Source organism: Dama dama, chromosome 12, assembly GCF_033118175.1.
Source record: "Dama dama isolate Ldn47 chromosome 12, ASM3311817v1, whole genome shotgun sequence".
NCBI classification, from domain to species: domain Eukaryota; kingdom Metazoa; phylum Chordata; class Mammalia; order Artiodactyla; family Cervidae; genus Dama; species Dama dama.
In genome coordinates, this window is record NC_083692.1 from 27034145 (window position 1) to 27058008 (window position 23864).

The 23864-nt window shown below is 40.1% G+C and overlaps 1 protein-coding gene across 1 annotated transcript in view; it reads left to right on the top strand.

Moving 5' to 3' along the window:
• ESR2 (estrogen receptor 2) overlaps positions 1-23864 on the top strand; it is a 44437-nt gene that overhangs the window by 19166 nt on the left and 1407 nt on the right. The window contains exons 6-7 of the mRNA XM_061156907.1: positions 5250-5383; positions 22230-22410. Coding sequence (XP_061012890.1) covers positions 5250-5383; positions 22230-22410 — 315 coding nt within the window. The remainder of the gene's footprint in view (positions 1-5249; positions 5384-22229; positions 22411-23864) is intronic.

Sequence of the window (23864 nt, forward strand, 5' to 3'; positions counted from 1 at the left end):
TGTTGTCGGGGATGATGGCGTTGACAAAGGGCACTGTTCTAAGTGATGGAGGTGTTTTGGTGGAGAGCAGGGCCTTTGGGAGGAGCTGGAGCATGGACTATGGCTCTAGCAGGAGCAAGCCCAGAGGGAGGTTCTGGAAGCCCAGACCCTTCAGTAGCAATCAAAATAGCTAACTAATTGGCCTATATGTGCCAGGCACCATCTTGAGCACTAATGTCTTAGGTCTTTACGTCTTCACAGTAGCCCTTTTTGGGTGAGCACCATTCTTATCCCTTTTCCTCAGCTATGGAAGTGGGAGGTTAGGTAAATTGCCTGCAGTTATGGTGACGGAGCTGGACACAGGGGCTGGCTGTGAAGTTCACCCTGTCACCAACAACAGTACATGCCTCTCAGCAGGATGGAGAACTGGATGAGGAAAGAGGAGGAGGCCAAAGGCAAAGTAACTTTCTGCTTTATTCTTTAATCTTAGAACAGCTATATTTTACTCTCTGGCCATTTCAGAAAACTTATTCCTCCAGCTGTCATTTCAGGGTACCATGTTGCAAGGCAGGCTGAAAGGCCAAACCCCCAGTCACACCATCACTGTCATTCATTCCTGCATTCAATGTGTTCCACTTGGAATTTAGATGAAGGTGCACACACACACACACACACACACACACTTATATGAATATACACACATAATTCCCTAGAAGTTAGTGTTAGGAAGAAGTTCTATCCTTTGGTGAACTAATACATTTGCAAACTTTGGGACTACGTTTGCTTTTTTGTGTTGATTTCTAAAGTGTTGCCACATTTAGTGTTTATTTTCAGTGACTGTTTCATTCCTGGTTTTTAGTACAACAAACTTGCCTCTTTGTATGGGTTCAACTCCTATATGTAAATAGGTTACTGTAAATTGACACAAATCCCAGAAATATTTTAGGCCTACCTGCTGGTTAAGTAATAGAAGAAAAAGAAGTAATTTTTCTTATATATTTATTTAATTAGACTCACATTAGAAGAGAAGATTTGATAGAAATTGTGTATATTTGAGTGTAGTAGAGGAGTTTTTGGGAATTGTAAATGCATTCACAGTGAACAGGCATTTTTCTTTGTCTACTAGTGGTTATTTTTTGTTGCAGTCCCTACTTGCTTTGAGCACTCTGTAAAGCCTAGAATTTCAAGTCTCAGATTTTTAGTACATCTGTTATATATACAGTATAAATATATTTTAGTGTAATGGGTATATATCTGGAGGAGTTGCTTATTCAAGCATGTTGAAAAAATTTTGACAATTCCAAAAGTCAAATTATTTACCATAAAAGAGTTCTAATGGGAATCTTTTCTGTAATGTGAATAAAACTTTTTCACACTACTTGAAAGTAGCTGTCTTTTGGTGGATTGTCCTGTCAGAGTTCCTTTATGTAGTAGTATGACCAATTAAGCAGTGAATACAACTAAATTAGCCTATTTATTTGTGAAGACTGAGACTGTAATTTCTGTTTCCCTTTATTCTTGTTGAGGCTTCTGCAGCAAAAAAACTTGAGCCTACTGAGGATGAGAGGAAAATCCAGGTATCTCAGCTTATTTCTAACAAGGTAGCTATTTAGGTAATCACTAGAATCCCTATTTACATGAAGATCTACCAGAGAATTTGAACTTCTACTTATTTGAGAAATCATATATGCTAAGACGTTATGTGTCCTTAACATCAGTAGAAAACTGTCAAATGTTATTAAAAAGTCAGAGGAAGTAGATGTTTATGGAGTTCTGTGGACTGACAAGTGTAAATGTGCTGAGTTTTCATTCATGTTATGTATTTTTATGCTGAATTTTCTTCAAGAGACCTACAGAATTTTAACTTCTAAATTTTTATTTCCCCTTTGTACTCAGATCATTTCACCTTAGTTGAATAATAAAGTCCTTCCCATGTGTCTCCCAACCCCATTGTCTCTCACCCAGGTAGATAAGTTGTGGTCCATTAGCCACATGTGTGCTGTCAGTACAAAGCAGTGAACCCCAAAGGGAAGCCTACTCTTTCAAGATGTCCTTGGTATCAAACAGAATATTTTCCTTTTGTGAAAGGTGGTTATCAATAATAGTCTGCTTGAAACTACTACTGTTATTTTTATTTAGCACTGGTTTATGGGTAAATGGGCTTCCCTGGTAGCTCAGCTGGTAAGGAATCTGCCTGCAATGCAGGAGACCCTGATTCAATTCATGGGTCAGGAAGATCCCCTGGAGAAGGGATAGGCTACCCACTCTAGTATTCTTGTTCTTCCCTGGTGGCTCAGGTGGGTTCGTCCCTGGGTTGGGAAGATCCCCTGGAGAAAGGAACGGCTACCCACTCCAGTATTCTGGCCTGGAGAATTCCATGGACTATATAGTCCATGGGGTCGCAAAGAGTCAGACACGAGTGAGTGACTTTCACTTTTTCACTTTCACTGTGGATAAATGGGATGTAAAAGTAAATTTCCATGAGTAGTTTTGTTTGATATATTATTTTAATATTTTAATATCCAACTCATATACCTACTAGATTGACAACTCATATACCCAGTTGGTTGAATTCAGATCTTTTAAACCTGTCCTAATATCTTACTCATAAATCAGTGTCAATCCATAATTACTTACAGGATAAATGAAATAGGTCTTGTTGATATTTCCTCACTGTTCTGTATAATTCATCTTAAAGTAGAACTTCAATTAGGGTGTCCTTTATAAAGTAAGGGCTTCCCTGATAGCTCAGTTGGTAAGGAATCTGCCTGCAATGCAGGAGACCCTGGTTCCATTCTTGGGTCAGGAAGATCTGCTGGAGAAGAGATAGGCTACCCACTCCAGTACTCTTGGGCTTCCCTTGTGACTCAGTTGGTAAAGAATCCGCCTGCAGTGCAGGAGACCTGGGTTCAATCCCCGGGTTGGGAAGATCCCCTGGAGAAGGGAAAGGCTACCCACTCTGGCATTCTAGCCTGGAGAATTCCATGGACTGTATAGTCCATGGGGTCCCAAAGAGTGGGACATGACTGAGAGACTGTCACTTTATAAAGTGTTTTACCTTATTGCCTCTATGTTTGTCATATTTCTTTTCTAAAAATTTATTTGGTTTCTACAGTCTGTGAAGTGAATAAAAATATTCTAACCTTGCCCGACCCTCACCCTCTACATGAGATGGTTGGCTATCACACTTGCTGGAGAAAGCAATCAGACCTAGTTCTTTACAATGGGTTTAGAAATTCTCTTTTTCCATGAGGTACATATGTTCTGATTTTTGTGAGTTGCAGCATTCATCAGGGCTTAAGATACCATGTAATATAAGTTCTCCTTCCATTTTTGAAATATTAATTTACACTTAAAATACTATGTATTTTAATGAAACAGTGGTAATTTCAGTATTTAGGGATGTGTTCTTAGGCTTAGGTGACAGCTTCTGCAAAATAGGATTAATTTCAAAGGAGTCCTCTTATACTACTTGGGGAAGTGGATGTATGCGTGTGTGCGCATGTGTGCCTATGACTTCTCTGAGTCTCACAAAAGAGTAAAGAGCCAAACTACTAAACTGTCAATGCACGACTTGTTGGATTTTTTGTTTTTGGCCCCAGAGATATTTTAAAACTAACTTTTCTCAGTATCAAATGTCCTTAAACCCATCAATTACAATTCCCAATAACTCATTATCCTAGGCAGAGTGATTTGGTGATTGGCTTGAGGGGCATTCAGTGAATAAGTATTCCTTGCGTCTCTGCTGTGTTCAGGGCATGCATGTCCTTACTGGACAGTTGCAGCAAGCTGCCTGGGAAAGGCCAGAGCAGGGGAGGTGGGTGGATGGCATGTGGAGGGCTGGGGTTTCCTATAGGTTTTGGCACCTTTGGCTCTGATTCTCCAAAGTGGCCTTTCCCTTAGAAGTGATTTCTAAGGGGCATGGTATTTTATCATTTAAACTGTACCCTTTCAGAAATTCTAGACTGGTTGTTGAAGATACCATGCTTGTTTGCCAAAGTGTGCAGTTTGCATACTTGTAACTTTGTACAGTGAGTTTGCAGGAATGTGAATGCTGTGGCCTGCAGGATATGGTGAGTGACCATCATAGCACCAAATAGGAAAGGCTTTACCAGGATTGGTGGTACCCACTGGTGTCAGTACACTGAACTCTACAGAGGCCCTTTTTCCAAACACCACCATCACTGGAAATGTCCTGGGTTGGGACTGGAGGAAGGAGGAGGGACTAGCCAGTTCTTTGAAGATCTCAGGTCCCCTTCAGGGGCTGCTCCAGAGATTGAAAATGAAATTTTCATGATTTCACTTTTACCACAGCTGTCCTTTGCTGTGTACTGCAGGCTTTTAAAAGCAAATGAAACTTTCATGACAAAGTCATCGTAACTGCTTGCTTGTCAAGGACTTACAATAGCTCTATGACTGATGATAATGCACGGTTTGGCGGGTGCAGTTAGGTGGAATAATATGTGTCTGGCTGGAGTGAATTGAAGCTGGTATTTTCTTGATGCAGTTCAAGTAATTTACTTCAAAAGTACGCTTATACAGTTCATTTCCATAAGGAGTACTCAAAAGAATTTTTAATATATGGTCCAATGTTTGTCTAAAGCTTTTGCTTAAAAATAATCTTTGGCAAGTCAAAGTTACCATGTCTCCATTTCTACCTTCCTTTCCTGATTCTGATCTATCTTCTATAATTTTGATTTCTTTGTATGTCATAGTAGCTTTTTTTCAAACTACATTTAAATGTCTGTTCATTGCCCCACCAGTTTCTAACTGACCACCAGGATGTAAGAGTTAAGCTCTAGATATAAAGTGCTATTTCTTTTTGGAATACTTGCTTCTGTAATATTCAGTCTTTTCTCATTAATACTTTAGAGTCTTCTGGTGAGAACATGAACTGTCTCTTTTTAGTAAAATATGTCATATTTTGAGGGTTGGCTGAAATAGTTTAGATCGAAAATAATAAACAGAAACGGTATTCCTTTAAGAAAACATTTGGTAAACAGGTAGAAGGAAAATGTACTTCCAGTGCACACTATTGCCTAAATAGTATTTATTCAAATATTTGGTTCAGGGACTTACAGGAAATGCCCTGTCTTCCTTATATAAAAATTATTCTGGTAATTTCATATTTCTGGGTGTGCTCTCATTACTACCTTGTTATAGTTAAAGAGTGTACCAGGTGAAATTTGAGATTAAAAAGAAAATACTCCTTACTTTTGATGGTTACCTGAAGCTATATGTTTCTTACATTTCCAAATGGACTTTTGTAGGGATGAAGGGAAATGTGTTGAAGGAATTCTGGAAATCTTTGACATGCTTCTGGCAACAACTTCAAGGTTTCGTGAGTTAAAACTCCAACACAAAGAATATCTCTGTGTCAAGGCCATGATCCTCCTGAACTCCAGTAAGTAACCACACAGCTGGGCCATGTTTTATGGGGGAGAGATGCTGTTTCTAGAGTCGGCATGGTGTTGAGGAGTACAGAATTTCTTATTTTATTTAAAAAGGGGAAAATGGCTTTCTTTCTGACTTCTCTGTTTCATTTATAGGGATTTAAACTGTACTTAACTTTTGGTAATTTGAATATAGATTATTCATTAGGTGAATTACTGGTGGTAATTTAAAAAGTGGCTCTAGCCACTCCACTGGAAAAGGAAAAAATGGACTTTAAAACGTTTACCTTGCATCGTTTTGTTTTTTTTTGACATTCTAATTTATTTTATTGTGGTGTAACTGACATATTGGGCTTCCCAGGTGACTCAGTGGCAAAGAATCTGCCTGCCAATGCGGGAGATGCAGGAGACTCAGGTTTGATCCATGGGTCAAGAAGATCCCCTGGAGTAGGAAATGGCAACTCCAGTTTTTTTTTTTGTTTTTTTTTTAAGATGCTTCAGTATTCTTGCCTCGGAAATTCCTTGGACAGAGGAGCCTGGTGGGCTGCAGTCCCTGGGGTCACAAAAAGTCAGACAGAACTTAGTGACTGAGCACCCACACAATTAACATAACATGGTATTATTTAACATGTACAACATGAATGATTTGAATTTGTGTAATTAAGAGATGATCACATTGTGTGTATGTCAATTCCAATCTCCCAATTTATCCCCCTCCCCCCCATAAGTTTGTTTTCTACATCTGTGACTCTATTTCTGTTTTGAATTAATAAGTAAGTTCATTTGTATCATTTTTTAAGATTTCACATATAAGCAATATAATATTTGTCTTTCTCTAACTTACTTTACTTAGTATGATAATCTCTAGGTCCATCCATGTTGTTGTAAACGGTGTTTTTTCATTCTTTTTAATGGCTGAGTAATATTCTGTTGTATATATGGACCACTTCTTCTTCATCCAGTCATCTGTAGCTGGACATGTAGGTTGTTTCCATGTCTTGACTACTGTAAATAGTGCTGCAATGAACAATGGGGTTGCATGTGTCTGTTTGAATTATGGTTTTCTCCAGATATATGCCCGGGAGTGGAATTACAGGATCATATGGTAGTTCTATTTTTATTTTTTAATGAACCTCTGTACTGTTCTCCAGTACAGATGCTATACCAATTTATATTTGCAGCAACAGTGTAGGAGAGTTTCCTTTTCTCCACACTCTCTCCAGCATTTATTATTTGTAGACTTTTTGATGATGGCCTTTCTGACTAGTGTGAGGTGATACTTCATTGTAGTTTCGATTTGGATTTCTCTGATAATTAGTGGTGTTGAGCATCTTTTCATGTGCTTTCTGGCCATCTGTATGTCTTCTTTAGAAAAATGTCTGTTTATATCTTCTGTTCATTTTTTTTTTTTCAGTTGGGCTGTTTGTTTTTCTTTGATATTGAGCTTCATGAGCTGCTTGTATATCTTGGAGATTAATCCCTTGTTGGTTGCTTCATTTACAAATATTTTCTCCCATTCTGTGGGTTGTCTTTTTGTTTATAGTTTCCTTTGATGTGCATAAGCTTTTAGGTTTAATTAGGCCCAAATTAAATTTAAATAAACAAATTTAACTTATTTTTGCTTTTATTTTCATTACTCTAGGAGGTGAATCAAAAAAGATATTGCTGGGATTTATGTCAGAGAGTGTTCTGCTTAGGGCTTCCCAGGTGGCGCTAGTGGTAAAGAACCCGCCTGCAATTCAGGAGACATAAGAGACACAGGTTCGATCCCTGTGTCAGGAAGATCCCCTGGATAAAAGCATGCCAATCCACTTCAGTATTCTTGCCTGGAGAGTCCCATGAACAGAGGAGCCTGATGGGCTGCAGTCTATAGGTCACAAAGAGTCAGACATGACTTAGCATGAATGCATGTGTTTTCCTCATGTTTTCCTCTAAGAGATTTATAGTGTCCGGCCTTACATTTAGGTCTTTCATCCATTTCAAATTTATTTTTGTGTATGGTGTTAGAAAGTGTCCTAATTTCATTTTTTTTACATGTAGCTGTCCAGTTTTCCCAGCACCACTTACTGAAGATACTGTCTTTTCTCCATTGTATTTTCTTGCCTCCTTTGTCATAGAGTAGTTGACCATAAGTCACTGAGTTTATTTCTGGGCTTTCTATCTTGTTTCATTGATCTACATTTCTGTTTTTGTGTCAATACCATACTTTTTGATTACTGTGGCTTTGTAGTATAGTTTGAGGTCAGGGAGTCTGATTCCTCTAGCTTTGTTTTGCTTTCTCAGGATTTCTTTGGTTATTCAGGGTGTTTTGTGTTTCTGTATAAATTTTAGAGGTTTTTTGTTCCAGTTCTGTGAAAAGTGTCATTGGTAATTTGGTAGGGATCGCCTTGGATCATTTTGACAGTATTGGTTCTTAAGATACAAGAATCCTTCTATATGGATAGTTGTGCCATGCTTAGTTGCTCAGTCATGTCCGACTCTTTGCGACCCTATGGACTGTAGCTCACCAGGCTCTTCTGTCCATGCGGATTCTCCAGGAAAGAATATTGGAATGGGTTGCCATGCCCTCCTCCAGGGGATCTTCCAAACCCAGGGTTAGAACCCAGGCCTCCTGCATTGCAAGCGGATTCTTTACCATCTGAGCCACCAGGGAAGCCCATGAATATTGGAGGGGGTAGCCTATCCCTTCTCCAGGGCATCTTCCCGACCTAGGAATCAAACTGGGGTCTCCTGCATTGCAGACAAATTCCCTGCAGCTGAGCTACCAGGCAATCTCTATGGATAATTACTTTCATAAAATAAAAAGAATTTTGAAAAGTACTAAGCCCTAGTATTTTATTGTTACATTCGGCTAATTTAAAGTTACTCTATCAGTTGCTATAAGAGTTTCCAAATGCTTACCCTCAATTTTTACTTCTCTCTTTGTGTACTGGTAACAGGTCATACTTTGAGTAACTCTAGTATTGAGCAGGAAGTATTGTCTGGGAGATAACTGGATCCTGGTATAGGGACAGGGTGAGGGGAGGAAGTTAGGTCTTGAAGGAGGGGAGAGGGGGAATGAAGAAGATATTTGAAAGTCGTGTGAAGCTCAGAGACCCTGAAGACAACTTTGGGTACTTCCTTGTTGGGTCAATCTGGCCATACTTATAAGACAAGACACCCTGCACCCAATGCACTCTCTATGCCATATCTAGAAAACAAACATTTGTGAGTAGAAATAGTAAATCGTTGGACAAGTGAAAATTGTAGGGGAAGTCAAGAAGACTGCTAAGTGTTTGGGGGCTTTTATCACCTTCTCGACATTGAGGACACAGCTTACATCAGCGATTAAGTTGATGTGCATATAGGTAATGACCAGGTGGGACATTTGAAACTGCTTACAGAAGGAAATCAGCTTTTTCAGATCTTGTCTTTCAATCTACCTACCTACATTATCTCAAATGTTTGCTGCTGTTTGTCTCTGTTAAAGGGAAGATTTCCCTGGAAAGTTCATTTGTACCTTGGCACAAGAGGATCATCAAATGCCAAATTATGGGACTTCTCTCACTTGTAGAAATAACTTAGGACTCTTGTCTGTGTAGCAGAGTGCTCCTTGGAAAGCAGTTGCTTCTTGTTAGAACTCTTTGATGTGTAAAGTCTTCTGTTTGGCGAGGCTCCTTACAGACATTTTAGCCTCTGAGACATCATATTGTGTTGTTAGGAAGCTAGAAGCATCATCTGTGCAAAAGGGAAAGATTAAGGCTGCGGCGATCCTCCTCACGGAGCTGCCATGTGGAGGGAATTACAGAGGGTAAGGCAGGCATGTGATGTAATTATCACTCATGGTGGTAAATGGATAGAATTTGTTTACAGTAAACCCAATTTTAAGAAATCTTTTAAAAAGTTTTTTTGGCCTGGTAGTCAAAACAGTTGTCAAAGTGAATATATATATATATATATGTATTATATATATATATATAATTTTTTTTTTTTTTTAGGTGTGCCACATGGCATGTGAGATCTTTGTTCCCTGACCAGGGATCAAACCTGTGTCCCCTGCAGGGGAAGCACAGAGTCTAACCTCTGGATCATCAGGGAAGTCCCAAAAGTGAATTTATTCTGTTCAGCATTAGTGTCCAGAAAATGGGGTTCTCATTCTATTGGAAAATTTCCACTGTTAGGAGAGGTCTTTTCTCTGCTAGATTTTAAGCATTTCAAGTTACAGGCTATTTTTCCTTTTGATTATTTATAACATTAACTTGAAAACAAACACAGGGACATAATCCACTTAGGCACCTTAAATTTAAGAAACCCTACAGAATATATAAAACAGACACAGGCCACAGAGGACAGTGATATCCAAGAGAAGAGACACAAAACGAGTCCTTTGATTGACCAGTTTACTGCCTCGAGCCAGTTTCCAGATTGTAACACAGGGAAAAGTAACCCAAGTGGACACCAGGGGTCTTCCTGAACTGAGGGGACGGAGTTGTGAGTTTGGGGAGGCTAAGGCAGCTAGGATCTGCAGGGGATAGTACTGGGGAGGAACGAGCTGGCCAGAGAGGCTTTCGAGATCTGCAGAGGGTTCCCTTCAGGTCTTCAGCTGAACGTCAATTTCATGCTTATTATGATAATAACTAAGGACGGGGAAAGAATCACCAGAAACAAGCAGGCAGAACAACCCCTGGAAGTTCACACAGGGCCGGGAATAGCTCATGTTCTCACCAGCCACAGGGAAAAACCTTGAGCTCTACTGGATGTTGGCTATAGTACTCACAAAGGCGTTGTTTCAGTAGTGAGGTAACATGAGCTCTAGAATAAAGGCTGCTCTGGTCCTACCAAATGAAACTTAAAAACAGGTCTGAAGGATCAAACTATTGCCAAGTAACTTAGCTGCACCCAAGAATAATGCTCCAGACAATTTAAAGGAATAGAAGAATATACAGCACCTAACAGGGTAAATCAATCAAATGTTGGCAGGCATGCAAAGAAGCAGAAAATATGACCTCAAATGAGGGAAATGACAATAACTGGAAAAGATGCCAGATGATGCAGATGATAAAATTAGTTGACAACGACATTAAAACAGTTAGTGTATTTCTTATTTCTGAGGAGTATTAGAGAGGAAAAAGCTGGCCAGAGAGGCTTTCAAGATCTGCAGAGGGTCCCCTTCAGGTCTTCAGCTGAACATGTTTTGTGCTTATTACAATACTAACCAAGGACAGGGCAAGAATCACCAGAAAGAGGAAAGCATGAACAGGTTAGAAGAGACATAGAAAATGTGAAACACACTCAAACTGAATTTCTAAATGTGAAAAGTATGTTTAGATGGATTTACATCCTGGGAAGATCCCCTGGAGAAGGGAAAGGCTACCCACGCCAATATTCTGGCCTGGAGAATTCCATGGACTGTATAGTCCATGGGGTCACAAAGAGTCAGACACGACTGAGCAACTTTCACTTTCACATCCGATTAGGCATAGCAGAAGAAAAAAATAGTGGATGTTAAGCGATAGCAATAGAAACTATTAAAAAAGAATGGAAAGAAGAAAAGTTTTAAAAAATGAACAGATTATTAGGAAGCTATGGGACAACTATAGTTATTAATATACATGAATTTGGAGTCCCTGAAAGCAGAGGGGTAAGAAAATACTTGAAGAAACAATGGTTGAAATTTTTCCAAATTTAATGAAAATTATAAACACACTAGGATTTCCTTTTCCTAAAGGAAAATCAATTGGATTGATTTTCTGAATATTCATTGGAAAGAGTGATGCTGAAGTTGAAGCTCCAGTACTTTGGCCACCTGATGCAAAGAGCCTACTCATTGGAAAAGACCCTGATGCTGGGGAAGATTGAAGGCAAAAGGAGAAGAGGGCGGTAGACAATGAGATGGTTAGGTAGCATTACTGACTCAGTGGACATGAATTTGAGCAAACTCGGGGAGACAGTGAAGGACAGGGAAGCCTGGTGTGCTGCTGTCCATGGGGGCACAAAGAGTTGGACATGAGTTAGTGACTGAACAACAACAATAAACACACAAATCCAAGAAGCTTTATGTACCCCAAGAACAGGAAACTTGAAGAAAACCACACTAAGGCACATCGTTTTCAAGTTGCTTAAAATCAGTGATAAAGAGAAGAATCTTAAAAGCAACTAAAGAATAAAGATATTACATACAGAGGAACAAAGAAGGAGGATGACAGCAAACTTCTGTACTGATGCAAGTGAATGGGACAAGGGAGCAGCATTTTCAAAGTACTTGTAGAAAAAAAGTGTTAAAGTAGAATTCCTTTTAGTATACATGCTGCCAAAGTGAGCACTGAAGTAGAATTCCTTACACAATGAAAGTCCTTTTCAAAAAACGAAGGCAGGGGACTTCCCTGGCAGCCCAGTGGTTAGGACTTTGTAGTCCAGTGCAAGGAGTATGGGTTTTTTTTTTTTTTCCATTTATTTTTATTAGAAGGAGTATGGGTTTAATCCCCAGTCAGGCAGCTAAGATCCCACATGCCTCACAGCCAAAAAACCAAAACACAAAAACAGAAGAAATATTGTAGCAAATGTAATAAAACCTTTAAAAATATTCCACATCAAAAGAAAAATCTAAAAAAATTAAGGCAAAATAAAAACTAAAAATAAAAATATTTTCAGACATACAAAAACTCAAAGTATTCATCACTAGCACTATAATATTAGTGGAAGTCTTTCAGGCAGGAGGAAAATGATACCAGATGTAAATATGGATCCATGCGAAGGAATAAAGAGGTCCTGCAGATGATAACAATGTGGGTAAATATAATGAATTTATCTTATTATTTAAGACTCTTTACTTTCATTTAAAAGATAATTTAATGTTTATAGCAAAAAAAAAAAAAAAAACCCATATATTGTGGGTTTATATAGAAATAAAACAGATGACAAGACCACAAAGGCTGGGATAGAACAAATGGAAGTGTAGTGTGATATAAGGTTTTTATTTTGTACATGAAGTACTATAGTAGTACTTGAAGATAAACTGTAGTAAGTTAAAATGTATATCACAAACCCAAATGCAACTATGAAAATAACAAAGAATTAGAGCTAATACCAACAATGGTGATAAAATGGAACCATAAAAATTAGCCAAAAAGAAGAAAAAAAAGGCAGTGTAAAGCATAGATAGGACAAATAGAAAACAATAAACAAGATGGTAAATTCCTAATTAATCCTAACAATAATTATATTAAACCTCAGTTAAAAGGAAAACATTTTCAGATTGGATAAACAGCACAACTGTTTACTACTAACAAGAAGTTCATTAAAAAATATAAGTTAATGGTAAAGGATGGGGAAAGATATTACATTCTAAGACTAATCAAGAGAAAGCTGGAGTGGCTATATTAATGTTATAAGAAAGTAAATTTTAGAGCAAAATTTCTAGGAATAAAGAAATTCATTTCATAATGATAAATGAATCAGTTTGTCAAGAAGATGTAAATACCCTAAACATTTATGCACCAAATAAGAGAACCTCAAACATTATGAAGTAAAATCTGATAAAACTGCAGGGAGGGGACTTCCTTGGTGGTCCAGTAGTTAAGAATCTGCCTTCTATTACAGGGGACACAGGTTCAATCCATGGTCTGGGAACTAAAATCCTCCATGCCGTGGGACAACTAAGCCCAACTAAAGAGCCCATATGCTGCAACTACTGAGCCTGCACTTCACAACTGGAGAAGCCCCCCTACTCCACAAGACCCAGTGCAGCCAAAATAAATAAATAAAAATAAAACTAATCAAAATTTTAAAAAAACTACAGGGAGAAATGAACAAATACTTTATTATAGTTGGATATTAATACCCCTTAAAAATCGATAGAACAAGTAGACAGAAAATCAGCAAGTATAGAGAAGTCTTGAATAACACTGCCAGCTGACTTTACCTAATTGACATTTTAAAAGCACTCAACCCCCAAACAGCAGAAGACACATTTTTTGTAAGTGTTCATTAAATATTTACCAGGATAGACCATATTCTGAACCATTAAATCTGAATATATTTAAAAGAATTTAACTCATACAAAGTATTTTCTTTGACACTATGGAACTATATCAGAAATTAATATTAGATCTTGGAAAATTTCCAAACACTTGGAAACCAAATAACATATATCTAAATAATCTGTAGATCACAGGAAAAATAATCAAAATTAGCATTTTGAACTAACTGAAAATAAAAGTAGAACACAGCCAAATTTGGGGGTTGCAACTTACTCAACAGCTGAGGGAAATTTATAGCACTCAAGGCTCATATTCCAATAAAAGGAACCCCTCAAAATTTTTCTTGTTTCCTGAGGTAAGCTTATATTGCTAGAAAACTTCCTTCTTAGAATTGTTTTTGTGGCATCCCATAGATTTCAAATCATATGTTTCCATTTTCATTTGTCTCCAGGTATATTTTTATTTCCTATTTGATTTCTTCAGTGACCCATTGATTTTTTAGTAGTAGCTGTTTAGACTCTATGTGTTTGTGTTTTTTGCAGTTTTTTTTTCTTGTTGTTGATTTCTAGTCTCACAATGTTATAGCCAAAAGATGTTAGATGTAATTTGAATTTTCTTAAATTTATTAAGACTTGTTTTCTGGCCTAGCCTGTGATCCATCCTGGAGAATGTTCTATGTGTACTTGAAGAGAATGTGTATTCTGGTATTTATGTACAACAGTGTTCACTGAGGGCTTACCTAGTGGCTCAGTGGTAAAGAATCCGCCTGCCAGTGAAGGATACATGGGTTCAATCCCTGGGTTGGGAAGATCCCCTGGAGAAAGAAATGGCAACTTACCCCAGTATTGTTGCCTGGGAAATCTCATGGACAGAGGAGTCTGGCAGGCTATAGTCCATGGGGTCGCAAAAGAGTCAGACACAACTTAGTGACTAAACAAAACAAAACAAATGTTCACTGGAGCCAAGATATCAAAGCCACCTAAGTGTCCATCAATAGATGAGTGAATTTTAAAAATGTCGTATATATGTGTGTGTATATACACAAACATGAGTGTGTGGAATATGAGTGGAATATTACTCATATATTAAAAATTGAAACCCTGCCATTTGCAACAATATGGAAAGATCTAGAGGGCATTATACTAAGTGAAATAAATCAGAGAAAGAGAAATACTGTATGATCTCACTTATATGTGGAATTTAAAAAGCAAAACATAAAAATAGACTGAATGAATACTGAGAACAAACAGGTGGTTGGTGGAGGCAAAAGAGCATGAAATAACATGTGAAAGGAATTAAGAGGTACAAACCTGCAGTTATTAAAAAAAAGAAAGCGATGGGGAAGCAATATTTAACATTAGAAATATGGTCAATAACATTGTAATATCTTTGTATGGAGACAGCGGGTTACTCAATTTATTGTGGTGATCATTTCATAATGTACACAAATACCAAATCTCTATGCAGTACACTTGAACCTGACTTAGAATTGTGTGTCAACTGTATTTCAATTAGAAATCAAGGTCTGAAGTGAAAGACTTCAGCTTTCAACCTTAAAGAGACTTGGGAAAAGAAGAGAAAATGAAATCCCAAGTAAGCAGAAGAAAAGAAATAATAAAGGATATAGTGGAAAACAGTGGAACAGAAAGTAGAAAATAGTAGATGAAAATTAAGAGAGTCAAAAGCTTATTCTTTGAGAAGATCAATGAAACTGATTAGCCTCTATCCAGACTGATCATAATAAAGAAGATACAAATTACCAATGTTAGTAGTGGGACGTGTACCGTTTTTATTCTTCAGATATTAAAAAGAATAATAAGACAATATTATAAACACCATATGCCAATTCACTTGAATATTAGATGAAATGGACAACTTATTTGGAAGATACAAATTATTGAAGCTCAATCAAAAAAGAAACTTAAAAACTATGAATAACTGTTTGTCAAAGACACTGAAGTTTTAGTTTAAGACTGTCACACAAAGAAAACTCCAGGCATAGATAACTTTTCTGGAAGAATTCTACCAAACATTTAAGGAATAAATAATACCAAGTTTATACATATTCTTGCAGAAAACTGAGGAGCCAAGAATAACTTTCCAACTCATTACTCTTGACAGTAAACCCAGACCAACATATTAGAAGAAAAGACAACAGATGAATATTTCTCATGTACACAGATGGAGAAATTCTCAAAAGTTTTCAAAGAAGTAGAATCCAATAGTATATAACAAACGTGATTTTTCCAAGGAATACAAGGGTTCTTTAACATTTGATAATTGATCAGCATAATTTACCATGTTAACGGAGTAATTAATGAAAAATCACATGATTTTTCCAGTAAGTGTAAAGAAAGCATTTGACAAAATCTATGCCCATTCTTGCTAAAAACTCTCAGCAAACTAGTAAATGGGAAGAAACTTCCTTAACCCAATCAAGGGCATTAATGAATAAACCTACAGCTAATGTTATACTTGTTATCAGGAACAAGGCAAGAATATCCACTGTCATGAATTCTGTTCAGTGTTTTACTGGAAGTTTTAGTGCCACAAGACAAGAAAAGAGATAAAAGTACATCCATCAACATTATAGAGGTAGAAGTAAAACTCTTTATTTGAAAACATGATAATCTGTGTAGAAAATTGTATGTGTGCTCAGTCGCAGCCGTTTCCAAATTCGTGTGACTCCATTCACGGTCTATAGCCTGCAAGGCTCCTCTGTTGGAATTTTCCAGGCAGAATACTGGAGTGGGTTGCCACTTCCTACTCCAGGGGATCTTCCTGACCCAGGGATCAAACCCAGGTCTCTTGCATTTCCACATTGGCAGGCAGATTCTTTGCCATCTTTCTACCCATGTGAAAACTATTAATAAGAGTTTACAAAAAAGTGAGTTTAACAGGATTGAAGGATATGGTGGTGGTTTAATTGGTAAGTCGTGTCCAACTCTTGCAATCCCATGGACTGTTCCTGCCAGGCCTCTCTGTCCATGGGATTCTCCAGGCAAGAATACTGGAGTGGATTGTCATTTCCTTCTTCAGGGGATCTTCCTGATCGAGGAATTGAACCCGGGTCTCCTGCGTTGTAGGATATAGGGGAAATATAGAAAAAATAATTTTATTTCTATATGGTAGCAATTAACAATTAGTATTTGAAATTAAAAATCAATACCGTTTATAACAGCATAAAAATTATGAAACCTTAGGATAAATTTGACAAAAGATGTGAAACTGTACACTGAAAACTGTAAAACATTGCAGAGAGAAATTAAAGAAATTCTAAATAAGTGGGGAGAGACGTTAATGGGTTAGCAGATTCAGTGTGTTAAGAGGTCAGTCCTCCTCACAAATACTCTCTAAATTCAACTTGATCCCAACAAAATTAGTGGTAATGAATAGATACAATGCTTTTGGTCTAGAATAAGGTTATACACTCTTACAGTTAATGAGATGTCTGATCCTTACTAAGCTTAGGAGAAGTACATGTTCCTTTCTGTGGGGAGAGATGGGATGAGGGCAGTACCACCTGGACTTCCCTCTCAGCAAATCTTCCTCCACCATGCAGAGGTAAGATGTGCGAGCACGTAGAACTGCTGTATTAGAGAGACTCAGGCTTTGATGTGGCTTCTGAAACTCAGAGACAAGAGCAATGTTGCATTTAACACAAACTATTAAAATATTGTTAAGGTGTTTTAGAAACTTGAAGGTGTTATGTGAGTGTTGTAGTTAACATAATAACATATCCAAACTAAGAGTCATGGGACCAGCCATTCATCATCTAGAAACCTGAAAACTAGAGAAGTCCTCCCGTGCATAGAATTAGAGGCTACTGAATCTAGGAAACACAGTGGAATCAATCTGCAGATAAAAAGTATTTTGAAATATTTAAAATGAGGAATAAAATCTATTTATCTAAATAATTTTAGGACTTATCAAGCCTTTGTACCTTTTTGTTACAAAGTTTTCATATGGATGAAACTTTTCATTAAATGAAAGAACTAGAACTTGTTTATCCTATTTTGCATAAATAGGATTTTCTTATTTTACATAAAATTTTTCAGAGATATCAACTCAAGCTCTGGTTCACTCTGGTTCACTCATGACATGGGTGGGTAGAGAAGGCCATGGCACAAAAGGATCCACAGAAGGACACTGAAGAGGTCAGATGGGTCTTCTCTTCTGTGCAGAGCACTGCGGTCATAGCCTGCTGGGTCCATATCACTGTCACCTTTTAACACCAGTCCATTCTCATGGTGCTGGGTGAGGAGGTGGTGATAGAGGAGATGGTTGTATCTTGTTGTTCAGTCACTAAGTTGTGTCCAGCTCTTTGTGACCCCATTGACTGCAGCAGTCAGGCTTCCCTGTCCTTCACTCTGTCCTGAAGTTTGTTCAAACTCAGGTCCATCGAGTCAGTGTTGCCATCCAACCATTTCATCCTCTGTCACCTCCTTCTCCTCCTTCCCTCAATCTAACCTAGCATCAGGATCTTTTCCAATGAGTCAGCTCTTCACATCTCATGGCCAAAGTATTGGAGCTTCAGCATCAGTCCTTCCAGTGAATATTCAGGGTTGATTTCCTTTAGGATTGACTGGTTTGATCTCCTTGCTGTCCAAGAGAATCTCAAGAGGCTTCTCCAGCACCACAGTTTGAAAGCTTCAATTCTTCAGCACTCAGCCTTCTTTATGGTACAACTCTCACATCCATACATGACCACTGGAAAAACCATAGCTTTGACTAGATGGACCTTTGTCGGCAAAGTAATGTCTCTGCTTTTTAATATGCTGGTTGGTCATAGCTTTTCTTCCAAGGAGCAAGTGTCTTTTTATTTTCATGGCTGCAGTCACTGTCCACAGTGATTTTGGACCCCCCCAAAATAAAATCTGTCACTGTTTCCACTTTTTCCCCATCTATTTGCCATGAAGTGATGGGACCAGATGCCTCCCAAAAGCCAGAACATTTTTCCTTTTGTCAGTGTTCTGAAATTTTTATTTAACACTTTATCTGTTCTGATTTATTTGCTTTTGGTCAAGGTGAGCTTATATCTTCATCGTTTGAACCCTAAGGATGTGGCAAATGTGGGGGGGGGGGTGTTGCCTAGCTCTCCAAAGTGCTGCTCAGAATGTCAGCAGGTGGGCTGGTGGAAGGAGCACACAGCTGTTCCCAGGCGATAAAGAGGAGAGGAAATTGTGTCCTTGACTTTATTTTATTTTCCTTGGTATGTGTGTGGTGTTGTGCCAAGATCTTGACTTTTTTTCTGTATTTCTTTAGTTTTAGGAAAAGTGACTTAATTTGATTCTAAAATGAAATCTGATGTTTTTACTCTTAGGGGCTGGAGGGGATTAATTCTTGCCATTTCCTATGTGCCTGAGCAGTGAGTGTCCTGGGGGTGAGGGCTTTGGGTCTTGTCCCTTGCCCCTCCCAGGGCCTGTCACTTAGCAATTACTCTGTACATACATTTTGATGAGTCAGAGCATACATGAATGTCCAAAGTGCAGGCACAGCATTGCTGACTGAAGAGACAGTCAGGCAGCAAGGTCGCTTTTCTACAGCCTAGTTCCTTTCCAGGATGATTTTATATAGGTTAATCTTTCTGTATGTAGAATCTTTCCCATGTATAAAATTGATATAGCACATGCCTTTACATGACCCAGTAGCCAACACAGGTTATTTGATGGGAGCCTTGGTCAGACATAGGGAGGTACTAGGAGCTTTCTCTTTTTTTGTATTTAAAAAATTTTTGTCTCCTTTGGGTCTTTGTTGTTGCGCATGGCTTTCTCTAGTTGTGGCAAGTGGGCTTCTCATTGCAGTGGCTTCTCGTTGCAGAGCATGGGCGCTAGGGTTCATGGGCTCAGTAGTTGTGGCACACAGGCTTAGTTGCCCTGTGAAGTGAAAGTGGCTCAGTTGTGTCTGACTCTTTGTGACCCCATGGACTGTAGCCCATTGGGCTCCTCTGTCCATGGAATTCTCCAGACAAGAATACTAGAGTGGGTAACCATTCCCTTCTCCAGGGGATCGTCCCAACCCAGGGATCAAACCAGTGTCTCCTGCACTGGCAGGTAGATTCTTTACCACCTGAGCCACCAGGGAAGGCTAGTTGCCCAACAGGACGTGGAATCTTCCTGGACCAGAGATCAGACCCATGTCCGCCCACTATATTGGCCCATGGATTTTTAAATACTGGACACCAGGGATGTCCTGAATTTAAAGTGTAGTGTCATTTAAAGCATACAGTTCAGCGGTTCTTAGCATCTCTATAAGCTTGTGCCCCTGGTGGCTCCAAGGGTAAAGAATATGCCTGTAATGCAGGAGACCAGGATTCAATTTCTGGGTGGAAAAGATCCCCTGGCGAAGGGAATGGCAACCCACTCCAGTATTCTTGCCTGGGAAATCCCATGGACAGAGAAGCCTGGTGGGCTACAGTCCGTGGGAGTCACAAAAGAGTCAGATACAACTTAGTGACTGAACAACAAAAAGTATTCCATTATATGTATGTATATTTTGTTTATCCATTCATCAGTTGATGGACATTTGGGGTATTTCCACTTTTCGGCTGTTATGAGTAATATTGCTATGAACATTTGTATAGTAGCCAAAAGTTTTACATTTTCACTTTTTGTCACTTTAGACCAACGTATGTACAAGTATACAATTTTGACTCCTTTTAGAATCCAGAGATAAGATTTATTTATGGCAGTAGAAATACATGGAGCAGAATAAGCTAAAAAGGGTAGTTACAAGAAAGCACTTGTTCATGCAGCCAGGGTCAATTTTAAGGAAGTTAAGCTTAAAATAGTTTTTGCTATTTTTTCATTTAATTAATAATTTTCTGTGTATGTACCTAAAATATGCATTAATATGCATATTTATCATTTCAGTTACAATGGTGTGATTGACTTGACAATGGTTTGATCTATGTAAATCCATCTAATTCTTCCATGCCAGTCTTTGCCGTCGGTGATGGGGATAGAATGGCATACAGACGGACAGGGTCTGTGCCCCTGAAGTACTGACGTCCAGTCTTGCTGAGGGTCAGAGCATGTGTGTGAGGACTTCCAGCCTGTGGTACAATGTGATGCCTTCTGCTGGGACAGCACGTGGCGTCTTGGGAGCGTCAGCTTCCACAGTAGTTGTGGCACACGGAATGTATGGAATCTAGAGGAGGAATGGATGTAGATAATCTGGAGGAGGGGGTGTGGAAAGGAGGAGGAGGTGGAATGGAGGAGGGCAGGGAAGGAAGGGCGGGTCTAAGCAGAACGTTCAGCATGGCCAGTGCATCACCTGCGGTTCAAGTTGAGGCGTGCTGGGAACTGAAGATGAAAAGAACAGACAGAGGCCTGGTACCCTGATAATGGCATTAAGTGGTCTGGACTCCACCCCAAGAGCTGGGAAGTCTTGAAGGGTGCTTCATGATCTGCATTTTCCATTTTGGTTACTCAAGGGCATGTTGGGTGGAGGGTGGGGACAGTAAGAGGGCAGGTCATCTGCCGTGAGGGACAGTGGGAGACTTGAGGATGCAGGGGAGTCGGGAAGAGTCACTGTGGGGAACAAGGTGAGCAGGTGGCTTGGAGCAGCAGCTTCTGGGCCAAAGATGAGTATCTTAAATCTGCATCATGAGACATCACGGAGGGACATGCCCCCAGGGATGTGGTAAAGCCCTGCACTGGCATGGTTGTGGTTCAGAATGTCCCTTGCCTTAATTGAACTGGGTTGAACTGAGTTGCCTTAATTTAACTGAAAATGCCAGTAAAAGTAGAGAACAAAAGCTGCCAAAACAAACTCTGTGGATGATCCTTCGTTCTCATCACAGTCAAAAGTCAGCAGCTCCCCTGTTGATTTCATGTATTTGCTATTTATTCTTTGAAATCCAAAGCCTGGAAGAGAAGCTAATTACTTCCCTGTTGCCCAGAATCAAAAAGTCAGGGTTGGTAGGTGGGGGAATGGTAGGGGCAAGGATACACAACTGAGCTGTTGTTTTGTAACTTTCAGGAGGCCAGGTATCTCAGTTCCTAGAGTCAGAGGGGAATTAAACAGAGGTCCAGGCAGGAAGGGGGAGGTGACCTACCTTGTGAGATAGTGTGAGGACCTCAGGAATCACATGCTTGTAAGTTTGCTCAGTGAGGAGCTGAGGCTGGAAGAACCAGGTGGCTGGTCAGGGGCCAGAGAGCAGGAGATGGTGAATATAAAGTAGGTCTGTCTTATTGCAAATCGGTGGTCTTCCTGCTCCACCAAGGCGTCCCCTGAAGTGACATGCTGAGAGTCCGGACAGAGGTGAGGTGGCAGTGGGCCTGCCGTGTAAGGGGTGGGAGGCTGCATAGCAGTGGTGATTAGCTTGTTTAGTAAACTCCCCTTAGACCGGTGGCCCTCCTAGGGACTAAGAGTTGGATTAACCTCACTTTCTGGCCATCTCCATATGGGTATTGTTGCTGCAGCTGAGAGGTACCATGTCATGGTTTGAGGCAGCTGGGTACATTTCCTACTGTGGCACAGCCACACTTATGGGCCTGGCAGCCCTCTGAGAGGCTGCTGAGTCTGCCTGCATTCAGCCACCTTTCCCTTCCAGCTCAATGACAGGGCTGGCTCTTGGGGGAATAGACAGCATGCAGAGGTGAAGCCATGTTTTAAGGTTTCACCAGACATACAGACGTCAAAACCACCGAGACCACTTTGGCTTCCCTCCTGGAGAATGTAGGGGGAAGATCCCCAGGAGGAAGACATGACAGCCCACTCCAGTATACTTGCCTGGAGAATCTCATGGGCAGAGAAGCCTGGCGGGCTATAGTCCATAGGATCACACAGAGTCAGACATGACTGAAGCAACTTAGCACACACATGCCTAATGGCTGAGCACATGACTTTGGTTTTCTCAGGGCAATGACTCGTGGCTTTTTAATTCTTTGTCCAGGTATGTACCCTTCAGCTACAGCACCCCAGGAGGCTGACAGTGGCCGGAAGCTGACTCACCTGATGAATGCCGTGACGGACGCTCTGGTCTGGGTGATTGCCAAGAGCGGCGTGTCCTACCAGCAGCAGTCCGTGCGCCTGGCTAACCTGTTGATGCTCCTCTCTCACGTCAGGCACGCCAGGTACGATCCCTGTGGGGTCTGCTCCACTGGGTGTGTGGTGGGAGGGAGGGTGCAGATGCTCACAGAAGGGTGAAGAGCTTTGGAAAAAGGGTTTTGCAAGTTGAAGATGGATGAGGTAGAATTGCCACCTTTAAGGGAAAATGAACTGAAAGGGAAGGTGGGCATCATCACTATACACGCTGATGGCCCTTATAGGATGCGGTTGTTATAGCAGCTTTATAGTGTCTTGTTACCCTGCCCAAGCTCGCTCTGCTTGCCGTAAGCTAGATGGCAAGAGACTAGTTGTTGAGGCAAGGAATACAACTTTAGGCTGACCAAGAAGATGGCAGACTAATGTCTCAAAATAACTATCTTTTGAGGGTCTGAATGCCATGTTCTTTTATAGATCAGAGGTGGGGGGAGATGAGGAAACAAAGTAAAAAGGCCATTAATGTTGCAAATATCTCCTAGATTCAAACCTCGGGCAGGGGATGTGTTAGTGCCGTCCTTCCTGCCGCCTACAGGTGGACTGGGTCCTGAACAAAGACTCTTTAGTAAGTCAGGCACAGGGGCAGGATTCTCTGAGGCAGGTCATCATGTGTGATTATAACAAAAGCAACAGAAAGCAAGTCAAAGACACAGTTCCAACATGGAGCCAGAATTGGTTTTTCCCTGCAACATTGTGCTGGCTTATCTGGTTTTCAGTTGCTGGGGATTTTAGCTTGTTTGTGGATTCTGAAAGGGGCAGTTAGTTCCTCCCCTAAAGTGAGCTGCCCCATCTTCCTGCACTGCACAGGGCTGGGGTCCTGAGGTGTTTTCTTAAAGAGGTTAAACCCAGCTTCTCTAGATCAGCTCTGGGGCTGGTGATCTGGGGCGATCACAAAGGCTTCCCTAAGAGTCATCCTTTTCTTGCTATAGAAAAGGATATTATATATCCTTGCAACACATCCCCTGCCCGAGGTTTGCCATTCTAGGAGATATTTGCCAGATTAATGGCCTTTTTATTTTTGTTTCCTCATCTCCCCCCAACTCTGGTCTATAAAAGAACCTGGCATCCAGACCCTCAAAAGATAGTTATTTTGAGACATTAGTCTGCCATCTTCTTGGTCAGCCTAAAGTTGTATTCCCTGCCTCAACACCTCGTCTCTTGCTATCATATGGCAAGCAGAGCGAGCTTGGGCTTGTTAACAAGACACCATAAAGCTGCTATGACAACCGCATCCTATAAGGGCCATCAGTGTGTGTACTGACGATGCCCGCCTTCCCTTTCAGGAGTTCATTTTCCCTTCAAGGTGGCAAGTCTACCTTATCCATCTTGCAATATATCAGGATACTAAGAGAACTAGTGAGCCCAGTAGGTTTGGGAAGGTAGGGCATGGGTAGAGTGTATCCAGGAAATGGACGTTGTGTGCGCTCAAGGAGGGAGATGGTGTCTGATGCTGGCTTCATGCCGGTGCCGTAAGGCTCAGTGCTGG